Source organism: Schistocerca piceifrons, chromosome 2 (genome assembly GCF_021461385.2).
Source record: "Schistocerca piceifrons isolate TAMUIC-IGC-003096 chromosome 2, iqSchPice1.1, whole genome shotgun sequence".
Classification (NCBI taxonomy): Eukaryota; Metazoa; Arthropoda; class Insecta; order Orthoptera; family Acrididae; genus Schistocerca; species Schistocerca piceifrons.
In genome coordinates this window covers 238547027-238559778 of record NC_060139.1, presented here as the reverse complement: position 1 = coordinate 238559778, position 12752 = coordinate 238547027, and the positions used below count along the sequence as shown (strand labels likewise).

Genomic DNA, 12752 nt, shown 5'->3' with positions numbered 1-12752 from the left:
AGCTTCACAGTTGACTTGAGTGTCTAGACTATTGGCTAGAACTTGTCTTGTTAATGATGGCTTAAGTGTGTTTTCAATGGCAGACAGTCACAGAGAGCAATTTTTGTTGTGTGTACTTGTTGGAGCAGCTTCATCAGTCCTGAGTTCCAATATCCAGAGTCTATGAGTGCTTGTGATGCCTGCAAGAAGTCTCATCTAAGGATAAAATTACAGCTGAATTCTGGTAAAACAACAAATTCAAAAGGCTGTGTTCCTACATTGATAGTTATTCTCACAACACAGGTATCTGTTGGCTGAACATATTTTCCAATTGCAACTATCAACAATGTCTTACAAATCTCAGAACATAACTATCTTCAGATGGCAATGATAAGTACCCAACATAACAGAAAATGGAATCCCAAGATTGACTATTGACTGGACGGGTTAGCTGCTAATGAAGAAATCAATGTGATTTCCCAACAAATTTGCATCTGTCATTCAGGAAGTATATTCATTTACAGTGGTCTTACCTCTCTAGTCACCTAGATTTCCCAACAAATTTGCATCTATCATTCATGAAGGATATTCTTTTATGGTGGTCTTACCTGTCTGGTCACCTTATTTAGTTTTCCTAATTTTGGCAGACCAGCAAGAGTATGGAACCTCTGTATGACGACTATAAATAAGCACATCACACTGGAGAACAACCTTGACTACAGTATAGCAAAGGGTTCATCCTGCAGACTGGCTGTATTTGCGTGCACTTGCCTAGTGTCCACAGAATAGCCCTTGTCTTATAATTGATAAAATGAAGTAAAGAAAGTATGCTAAGTATGCTACATGTCAAATTAATAAAATAGACATATAACATTCCTAAAGTGATATTCATGTTTAAGAGATGTCATATACGTAATAAGGTATACATATTATTGTTATCTTTGTGCCAGTAAATAAGGTATAACAGGGAATTCAGGCCTCAGCATATGGAATATTACTAAACTAATATCTATCAATGAAAATAATTAGTTTTCAATTTTTAAAAATGTAATGTCACTGGATAGACCAAAAATTTATTACCAAGCAGTGGCAGGAGAACACACACACACACACACACACACACACACACACACACACACACACACAAACACACATGGGAAGGTTAAAGAAATACGCAAGATTTCAGAGCCAGTGGCTCCTTCTTCTGGCAGAAGGGCTGAAGTTCCCAAGGAAGAGGGATGAAGAAAAAGGACTGGTGAGGTCTAGGGAATGGGGAGAGTTTAGAAAAATCACACAGAACCTCAAGTCAGGAGAGACTTACCAGAAGCAGCAGGCACAACAAAAAGACTGTTACAGATTGAACTTTAGGCCAAAGTCTTCTTCAGAAACAGAAACACACCCACATTCACACAAGCAAGCACACCTCACACTATGGCCAGAATGCAACAGTTAGTTAATTACATGTTTCATGAATCATTTTGCATGATAGATTTTAATCATGTGGAATGAATCATTTTACATTCATATCACAAAGGAAAAATATATACAGATGGGAGTTAGTAATTCCTACCCACTACCTTTTACACATTACAATAATAGAATTCTTCTATGGAATAGGAGACATTGCCAAGGGGAAGCTTTCTCAGTTTGTTATCAAATTTTACTTTGCCGTCAGACATTTTATATCACTGAGTAAGTAATCAAAAATGTTTGTTGCAGCATTGTGCACCACTTTTTGTGCTAAATACACCTTAATGTGTACTGACAAACATTATTTTTCCTTCTGATATTGTAATTGTGTGCAGCATTGTTCCTTTTGAACTGCAGTGGATTTGTTACAACAAACTTCATGAGAGAACAAATATACTGTGAAGCAGTTGACAAAATGCCCAACTCATTAAACAGATGTCTATGAGATGATAATGGGTGAGCACCACATATTATTCCAACAGCACATTTTTGTGCAATGCAGGCTTTCTTTCTCACAGATGAGTTACCCCAGAACATTATGCCATATGACATTATTGAATGAAAATGTGGCAAATATGTCTGAAGATTTGCAATGATTCTAATCGCAAATGTGGGTGAACTAAGTTGTTTTAGGAGTATCAAAACGTGTTTTTTCCAATTGAATTTCTCATCAACATGGAACTCTAAGAATTTTGAAGTTTCCACCCTATTGATTATATCCTCACCATGTATTACACTTTTCATTGGTGTAGTACCTCCAGATGTGCAGAGTGAGACCATTCCCAGAAAACCAGTCAATGATAATTTTAAGAACTTTGTTTACCATTTCTTCTGTTTCTGTACATTAGCTGGGATTGATTACAATATTAGTGTCATCTGCAAAAACAACTAATTCTACTTATTGAATACTAGATGGAAGATAGTTAACATATATGAGGAACAGTAGTGGACCTAATATTAGACCTTGGGGAGTCCCATAGGTGAATTCTCACCAGTCAGAATTATGTCCATGGGCTATATTTCTTGAATTACTAAGTACAACTTTCTGCAGTCTTTTGGTTAGATATAACATTATCCATTGGTTGGCTATACTGTAAATCTCATAAAACATCGATTTATCTATGAGAATACTGTGATCCCCACAGTCAAATGCCTTATAGAAGTCACTGAAAATACCAACCATCGCTATTTTATTATTTAATGCTTGTAAAATCTGGGAAGTGAACATATAAATGGCATGCTCAATAGAGCAACCCATCTAAAGCCCATAAGGTGAATTGCTAAACATACTACTGTTATTGAGATTAGGTATTATTCTACAATACATCATCTTCTCTTGTGCTGAATGAAAGCAGCAGTCCAGAGTGGGGTGGGGAAGGAACAGGGATAGCAGGGTACAGATGTGTGGAGAATAGCGTGCTGTCTGGTCACGCATTCAGCAACTAGATGGCTGCAGGACAAGAGTGCCAGGTGGCACAGTTCAGAAAAGCTATTGGTGGAGGGGAGGATCCAGATGGCTCAGCTTGTGAAGCAGGAACTGAAATCAAACATCTTATGTTCAGCTGCATATTGCACCAGCCACGGTGTGGTCCAGTTTGCTATTGGCCTGTGGACATTCATACTGATGGACAGCTGGCTGGTAGTTGTACCAACATAAGAAGTTGTGTAATGATTGCAGCAGAGCTGGTACCCTGCCATCCCTCCCCCTTACCTGCTCCACTCAGGATTGCTGTTTTCGATCAATGCGACTGTTTCATTATGGCTGTTGATAGCAATTGTGTGCATGAGGCCTACTTGGATAAGTGAATATGCATGTGTTTTCTTTTCTGAAGAAGGCTTTAGTTTTTTTGTTGCGCCCATCTGCAACTTTACAGTGAGTAGCATTCTGTGCTTTTCATATTACTGTTGGTTTTCCAACTTGGACTTTCCATAGTTTAAACTAATATCTATGCAGATAGATCCTACATAGCTACAAATCTTTATAATATATTATACTGTGATTTGTCATACATTTTAAGTAATTACCATCTCCTTTAATTACACAATTATTCAACAACATGTGAGAATGAATTAGATTATAAAATACAATTAAGTAAATACATTTTTAGAAACTATATGCAGCATCAGTATGTAATAGGATTAGTACTAAGTTACTACTTGAAAACTTTACACAATTACAGAATTTTGGTGCTCTATACCAACCGCAATGTGAGTTCAGGTTCCCTTTTTGTTTTATCATCTGTTAAATTTGCACAGAAGATACCGTCATGTTGATAATCTTCAGAAGAATTGACTAAGCATAGACTGATGTGTCTATTATGACAGGGGGATGGCAGAAGTTTTAGTCCACCCTGCCCTGGCAGACCTGTCACTAATCCACAGTTTGCATCAGTGCCAGGATTTTCACTCCCCGTCCAAGGAAGAAAATTTAAACTGTGAGCAACAAATTGAATGTTTTTATACTTTTTGAGCAGATCACATTTACATACTTACTACACTTATTCTGTATATTGAAAACATTTCATTAGCTAACCATTACAAGAACACAAGCAGAGCTGTGAGCAAGGTTCAGGCATCATCCTTCCAAAAACAATTTTCACACACACTCTTCATCCCTATTTGAGTACAAGAAGGAGATTTTCTTCTTTTTTATCAGGCAGAACAAACTGACAGCTTGTTCACAGACAGGAGGCAGGAAATGTAGATCTCCACAACTAAAAATATACTTAGTTTCATAAATGAACTAAATGTTTACATTCTGGGAAGAATAAATGTTCATTGAAAATAAGTCTCAATTAATACAGTTACCAGTTTATTCATATAATTTTTAATTGTGTAGTAATTAATGAACAGCAGAAAGGAAGCTGTAAAAATTTATTTAATTTGTAGCTTTTCTGCTAATTATGCATGATTAAATTGACATTTTGTTTGAGTATGATGGGACAGTGGCTATTGCTGTGAATAATGTATCAATAGTAATTGTAGGTTCTGGTTGTAGTCTACAAAATCAGTTTGTAATAGTTGCTTATCTGTGATAACATATATTTTAAATCATTTCACATCTCTGCGAGTACTCCCTGATTATAAAATAACAGAACATGAAGTGCAAATTAAAAAGTGAATTCATCACTACAACATTTACATCATCAACTGAGATGCCACTTTGACTACAATATTAGATTCACATTTGGGAACACTATGACTCAAATAATCATCCAGCCCTCCACATTTATGGTACCCAAATTTTCCCTAAATTGCTTAAGGCAAATGGCAGGCTGGTTCCTTTGCATTAGTTCCTTTGAAAAAGAATCTCTTTCCCCATCCTTCCTTATCTGAGCTTGTGCTTCATGCCTACAGAATTCACTGTCAACATATTATTAAATCTCTGATCTTCTTTAATATTTGTTCCAAGAGTGTTTCATTTTTTTCCTGTAGTGAACAGCTCTAGTTTCTGAATTTTTACTCATGTTAACAAAATAAGACAGGTTTTTAAAACATTCCCTTCTGAATAGCACCATATGTGGTTCTCATTACATTTCAGATGACATGCTGTCCATGAAAATATATGACAACATGCCACCTTGTCATATCCAATTCACAAATTCATACGCTTATGTCATATGGTACTATTTTTTGGGGTAATTCTTCTGATTCAAAAAGGGTATTTTTGGCTCAAAAATGGGCTGTTCGAGCTATGTGTGGTGTAAGTTCGAAAACCTCTTGTCGACCCCTATTCAATAGTCTGGGAATTTTGACATTGCCCTCACAGTATATATTTTCTTTAATGTCGTTTGTTGTTAGCAATATTAGCTTATTCCCAAGAGTTAGCAGCTTTCACTCAGTTAATACTAGGCAGAAATCAAATCTGCATGTGGAATGCACTTCCTTGACTCTTGTGCAGAAAGGAGTGCAGTATTCTGCTGCATCCATTTTCAATAAGCTACCACAAGAACTCAAAAATCTTAGCAGTAGCCCAAACACTTTTAAGTCTAACTAAACTGAAGAGTTTCCTCATGGCTCACTCCTTCTATTCTGTTGAGGAGCTCCTGGAAGAGCTAAAAAATTAAGCAAACTCCAGTGTTACATTCTTGATTTTCTTTATTTAAACTAACAACTTGTCACCTGAATGTGTTTCTTATATTTCATTTTATCTGTTTCTACAATCTACAACTGAATATGTTTCTTATATTTCATTTCATCTGTTTCTACAATCATGTTATAATTTCATGTATTGACTCGTTCCATGACCATGGAGACTTCTCCTTAATGTAGTCCCACGGAACAGTAAATAAATAAATAAATAAATAAAATAAACAAATGAGGACTTTTAAGTGAGCAATCACATTATAATGTATATGATTAAAACAATAACACAGGAAACAAGTTGTCCATCATAAGATACACACAGATGTAAAAAGTAATGATGTTGTTAATCCTAAAATTGATTTGATTACTACATTACTTTCCCAGTACCTCTTAGTGGCGGTAATATGCACTAACCTTCCTGCAATCTCTGAGTAGACATACCCAGTCTGTTACAGGAGGTCTATCATTTAATGAAGACTCTTAACCATGATTAACTTGATATTTTTCACATGTATAAAATATTCCCAGAGATTATAGAAGCTATAGGTACCAGACAAAATCCTGGGTCTGACGGAGGATTGAACTTTGGACATTTGGATCTATAGTCTAACATTTTCTGACTTAAACACCAAGCCAAATGATCTGTTTCTCTTTGTTACTCAGTCAACAAAAATCTGTAGAATGTGTTTACAAAATAAAAGATTCCACATAGGTGCCAAAACTTGTCTGGGTAATAAAAGAGTAGTGTTTTCCAGAAAGTGGTGTCATAAAAATTATATTCAACTTGGTAATATCACCCTCAGCCATGCTACAAGAAACAACTACACTGTTCATAGCAGTTCTGTGTTCATACTCCAAAGAATGGCAGTTTCTTTAAGGAGTTAACATCACATATATGACACAAAAGATAAATACGTTAGAAACTGAAACAGTTTCCCTTTGCTGTGTACTGCAATGAGTACTTTTTTAAATAAATAAAGTGAATTCCTAAAGCATTCTAACAACTTTCATGAAAATTAGCACAATATTAAAGAAATATTGTTGCAAAATAGGGCAGTAAAAGGAGATTCTAACTAAGAATTGGAGAAGTCCTTAATTACATCTTAGTGGTGATTGAAGAAACCAATCAGAGTAGATCCTATTGTCTAATCCAGATGTTCACCTCATGCAGCTGTTAGTATCAATAAGGTGAACATCTTGATGGATCACTTTATTAGGGACAAATATAGATGGGCTGCTCATCAACACACAATGCAGATAGTGTGGTACCAGATGGTTATATTTTAACTGATGGTGTTCTGAGTGCTGCGGTACAGGTTGTATACATCACATGATGATGAAATGTCATAGGTGTGTTCACCAACTGGTGTGCTCATCAAGGATGCTGATAAAATAACAATTCACTTTCTGCAATCAGGTCAATATATGGTACTGTAAGCTGTCAGAATGTGGCTTGGGTGCAGGAAAAGAGGATGAACAATCAAACACATGATAATGGTGGTTCTAACATGTTTATTAGGATATCATCACAAGTTACAATATGTGTTCAGTGTGGTCTTCTGAGTCAGCAAAATACTACATCCATAACATGCCATGGTTGACAACTGCTCACAGCATATGCAGTGTAATCAGAGTTATATGACATCATATGCTATTCTTCAGATCAGGAAGAGTTTGAATACATCCATGATAGACATGATCTGTCAACTAATCCCACAACCAGAAGCTAAACAGATTCAGGCCAGAAGATGTGGAAGGCTACACATCTTGAAACTGCTTAGAGATGATGTGGTCATTATCAAAGATTTCTCGAAGCAAATCTTCCACTTGTCAAGCAACATCTGGTGTCACCCAATCTTGCATTAAAATAATAGTGTGGACACAAGTGCATTCATCTAAAGCTGGAATCACATGTTGCACCAGGATGTCTTCATAATGTGTAGATGTCACTTTACACCTGACAGGCCTGTGACATGTCATCTTCTTAAAGAAAATGGAGTGAGAATGAAGAACCTTGCGAAACCACACAACACAGTCACATAAGCTGAGTGCAGTGGATGTTCCTGCATAACATGTGGCAGAGTTCTTTGGATTAATGGTACTGTGCAGAGTAAAATGTGCCTCATCCGTCCAAAGAATATTCCCCGGCCATATGTCATCCATTTCCATTATGCCAATAAACGAAAGGCAAAGTCATGGTGTTGTAGCCTATCTTGGGGCTTCATTTGGTGTGCATTCTGAATCTTGTAGGGATACCAGTGTAAAACATGCTGCAAAATTTTTCAAACTGTTGATCAGGAGAGAGGAAACTCCTAAGACACAGCTTGTGCACTGTTTTCAGAATTTGAGGCATGTGCTGCACAATTGGGTATAGCTATAGCAACTTCACCAACAACTGCCATGGAAATGGGCTGCCTCCCTCTCCCTGCTGGACCACCTAATTCACCTGTTCCTTCAATTTCTTGATTGTATTCTTTAACTCATTTAGTGACAAGGAGCCTCTATGCAGCTGTTTCTGTTGCCGATATTCATGCAATGCAGTGCTGCTATTGCTGCTGTTGTGATAAAATAATTTTCCCAGCACTGCATGATCTTTCTTCTCAACAGCCATTGTGCCTGATATGGAAAACTTCAACCTTCTTCCCTCTAAATTAGCAGTCACTTCACAAAAGAAATTGTGGCGACTATCGACTCTACGAGTGAGATATCTCCGCCATAGCAGGCTCTCTGACCCATGTGGACTTATTGTGCGCCGCCATATTGCTTCCCATTCTGTTGTGTACTGCCGACTGTATAAGACGTTGTAAATATTCTCGCATAATAAAGTTGTATTAGCGCATGTTAGTGTGTTATTTAATGACCGCCGCCACTCCGCACATCAGGAATAACCACATTGGTGCCCCCGATCTGTTTTAGTTCGATTCACGAGTGCTATTTACAGTGATTTGTATTGTGCTACGAACAATGTTTCAACAACCGTTCAGTCCCTGTGATGCGACTTCTCAGACGCAGTTTTTCAAAGCGGAAAATGAATCCATTCCAGAAATCATGCCGCAGTTTCAGTGCCAAAGTGAACTCCGCTGTCAACCGGATTTTTACCTACATGGCCCCGAGATAAACTCTACGGTTCCCGCTTGGCCGCCGCAGCACGTTCCCGCGCCTACGGCTGCCTCACGACCGTCGGACTGCATTCTGCTTATTGACGCCCCAGCACTGCCAGCACCTGCCGTTCCTGCTCATCTGCTGCAACCACACAGGACGCCTGCTCCACAGCCGCAGACTACGTGACTCTCCACGGACATCTTACAACCTCTCAGGAATGATGCAGCCGCGTCTCCTGCGCCGTGCGCCATCCCGGCTCCTGTTCGTCTTCCGCACGTTTTCCCAACGGTTTCGTCCGTCTCTGCCGCATCGGTTTCAACCGCGCCCGCTACACTCCCGAACCCGTTGTTAACAGCTCCGGCATGCCTACCGCCCGCACCCGTGGCGGCACCGGCCGCCCCACCCGCACCGGTCCACAACGTCTTATTGACTTCCGCGCCGGGTTCTTTTGCGTGGCAAACACCAGTTGCATGCTCACCAGTCCGAACTGCACCTGTTTCCACGGTACTGGAGAGTTTTCCACACCCAACTGTGCCCCCGCCAGCCGGGGCCCCAGCAACTGTACCTGCCTACACTATGCAACCGAACTCACATGTCAAGACTGAACTCTCTTCTTGCACTCCTGCTGCTTGTAAATAGTGTGGTTTTGTCCCTAATAACCAGATTAGTACAGCTACTGTGTGCCAGTCTCCTGGTGCCTACAATCCCGATTTGGCACCACTCTACACTGCTACACCGTCTGCACCGACCGTTCCTCAGAACCTCGCGCCTAGCAGATTCCCAAAACTGCCAGCCCTACAAACAGAGAACCCTAAGACATGGTTTGCATTAGTGAATAAAATGTTGGACATTCACAGCGTGCTAGACGACGGAGCCCGATTTGTGTGCCTTCTTAGTCACCTGCACGATCACACAGATCTTATTAGTGACCTGCTGCTTTCGCCTCCCATGCAGAATAAGTATGAATTTGCTAAAGCTTGTATCATTGAACGCTTATCCCATCCCCCTGCTGAGTCGATCCAACGCATCATCCATGAGGAACACATCGATGACCGTACCCCATCACAGCTGTGGTGCCACTTACGCGCCCTGGTGGACACAGACTTTCTACCAGACGTCGCACTTTGGACAATTTGGCTGCTTAAACTCCCTTCTGAGCTACAACTGCAGTTATTGTCCCATGTCTCTGAGCCCCTCGAAGCACGCCTGCGCATTGCTCACTGTGCCTATAGTATCATTCAACACCGGTACCTCCAGCATTCGAGTCCGGCATCCGCCGCCCCCACACATTATGCAGTAACAGAAGCCAAGCCTGGCCGCGGCAGGACACGCGCCACGCTGTCAGCGCAAGCAACGGCCCCGCCACCCCGTGGTCGCCCGACTGCACCATCTACTTTTACGTTGTCGCCCCAAAGGTCACTGGAGACGGCCGAGCGAGCACCGGAGTACACTCTGGTCGCCTCACCGCCCAGCCATGCTCCTGCACCGCAAGCTGGCTCTCCTTATTGCTGGTTCCACGCTAAATTCGGTGATGCGGCTCGCAACTGCAAGCCCCCGTGCGCTTTCCCAAACGCTTATGGCGGGCACGTCTAGGCGCCACGTCCCACCGCGCTGGCTCACGGCGCCTACCGGCATCTCGTCCAACTCCTGCTGCTCTGTCTTCTGCTTTGCGCCTCTTTGTCGAGGACACCAACACCGAACTCTGTTTTCTAGTGGACACTGGAGCCGACATTAGTGTTATCCCACCCTCCCTCGCCCCTAACATAGATCCCTTATGTGCACCGCCACTGATAGCTGCTAACAATTCCCCGATTCCGGTGCTAGGTTCCTCACATCTCCTGCTTAAATTTGCCCCAGATCAGGTTTTCGCCTGGACATTTTACGTTGCGGAAGTTGATGCACCTGTACTGGGCCTCGATTTTCTTCATCACTATGCCCTCTCCCCTAATCTGCAAGCCGGCTGTCTGACTCACGTCTCTGGTTCGAGTGTTCCTGGTGTGTCACAACATTCCTCCCCTCAGCCCGAAGTTCTTACTGACTGTTCACACTCTGCCCTTTCAGAGTGTATGTCACTTGCTGCAAACCTTTCTTCTGCTCTCTCAGCTTACTTGCGCGAGCGTTCAGACGTCGATGCATTGCGTACTCAGAATGTCGACCTGCGTGTTCGCATTGACGAAGTCCATGCACAACTGTTGCAGACACAAGAGCAGCTTCTACAACTCCGTACACCCTCTCTTGCAATCGTGGACAAGCCTCAGCAGCCTGGTCATTGTGCCGCAGCTGTGATCCCATTAACGGTTCGGCCAGCCCCCGCCCCTACCTGCTCTGCCCCTACCCCCCCTGCCCCTACCCCCCCTCCCCCTACCGCCCCTGCTTCTCCCACATTTTTGCGTGCAATTGCCAATGGCACATGCCACAGAATAAACACAACTGAAGGACCCCCTGTGCGGCATAAGGCGCGCCATCTAAACATGCAGAAACTTTGCCGTGCTAAAGACATTGTTAAAGATCTTTTGGATTCCAACATTCTCCGTCAATCTGATAGTAACTGGTCGTCACCAATCCATCTCGTGCCAAAGAAGGACGGTACTTTCCGCCTCTGTGGTGACTACCGTGCTCTTAACGCATGCACTACCATCGATAACTACCCTATCCCCCACATTCAAGATTTCACCCAGATGTTGCATCTTCTCCGTTCTCGATTGTAGCAAACCATATCATCAGATTCCCATGTTCCCCGACGACATCCCCAAGACAGCCATAATCACTCCTTTTGGCCTCTTTGAGTACTGTTCCATGCCATATGGTCTCAAAAACGCCGCACAGACATGGCAACGCTTCATCGACGCTCTGTTGTTTGACCTCCCTTTCGCCTATGCCTACTTAGACGATATTCTGATTTTCTCTTCCTCACCTGAGGAACACACTCTCCATCTTTCCAGAGTGCTTGCACTGCTCGCTGCCAATGGAGTGGAGATCAACCACGAGAAGTCTCAGCTTAGCAGTCCTGAGGTCACCTTCTTAGGTCACACAATCACGGCCGAGGGTGTCTGCCCTACCTCCTCTCGGGTTGAACTCATACTTAGCCTCCCTTCCCCAGAGGACTTTGCTGAACTTCGCCGTTTTCTAGGCATGGTGAACTTCTACAGGCGCCACCTGCCCCATGCTGCGTCTATCCAGATACCTCTGACCGACGCTCTGGCGGGTAAGGATACTAAAGGCAAACGCAAACTCGTCTGGACACTGGAGATGGCCAATTCATTCAAAAATCTCAAAACCGCCCTCTCTAAAGCTGTCACACTCGCTCACGCCGCTCCCGACGCACCAATTTCTATTACAGCTGATGTGAGTGACACTGCAATTGGTGCGGTCCTTCAGCAACATGTATTGGATACCCCGAACCCCTCCGTTTCTTCTCCAAGAAATTAACCAAATCCCAGTCCAAATGGTCCGCTTTTGACCGTGAACTCCTCGCCTTGTACGAGGCGGTCAAATATTTCAGAGCCGATGTCGAGGGTTGCCCGTTCATGATTTATACAGATCACAGACCCTTGGCAGATGCAATCCGTAACCCCTCACGCGATCTCCCCCCACGATGCTTCCGCCATATGGATTTCATATCCCAATATTCCACTGATGCACAATATATCTGAGGCGCTGACAATGTAGTCGCTGATCACCTGTCTCGCGTCAACATCATCACTACCCCACTTGACCTTACTGACCTGGCCCGCCGGCAAACTGAAGACCCCGATATTCGTGCCTTGCAACAAGACACTACCTCTTCCCTCAAACTGGAACAACGTGCATTCCCCGGCACCACAGAACTAGTCTGGTGCGATGTTTCCACTGGTAGCCCCCGCCCTCTCGTACCCGCAGCTCTCCGCCACTCTGTTTTTGATGCACTCCACAACCTAGCTCACCCAGGCATCAAAGCGTCCACCAGATTGGTCACGGAAAGGTACGTCTGGCCCGGTGTTAAACATGATTGTAGGATGTGGGCTCGCACCTGCATACCATGTCAGAGAGCTAAAGTGGGCCACCATGCACTTCCTCCGCCAGGCACTTTTGACATACCTAAAGGACGTCTGCGACATGCCCATATTGATATTGTA

General features: G+C 42.6%; 1 protein-coding gene across 1 annotated transcript in view; it reads right to left on the bottom strand.

The window, feature by feature from the left end:
• LOC124777887 (adhesion G-protein coupled receptor G6-like) overlaps positions 1-12752 on the bottom strand; it is a 206878-nt gene that overhangs the window by 139160 nt on the left and 54966 nt on the right. Inside the window, exon 4 of the mRNA XM_047253432.1 lies at positions 3652-3882. Coding sequence (XP_047109388.1) covers positions 3652-3882 — 231 coding nt within the window. The remainder of the gene's footprint in view (positions 1-3651; positions 3883-12752) is intronic.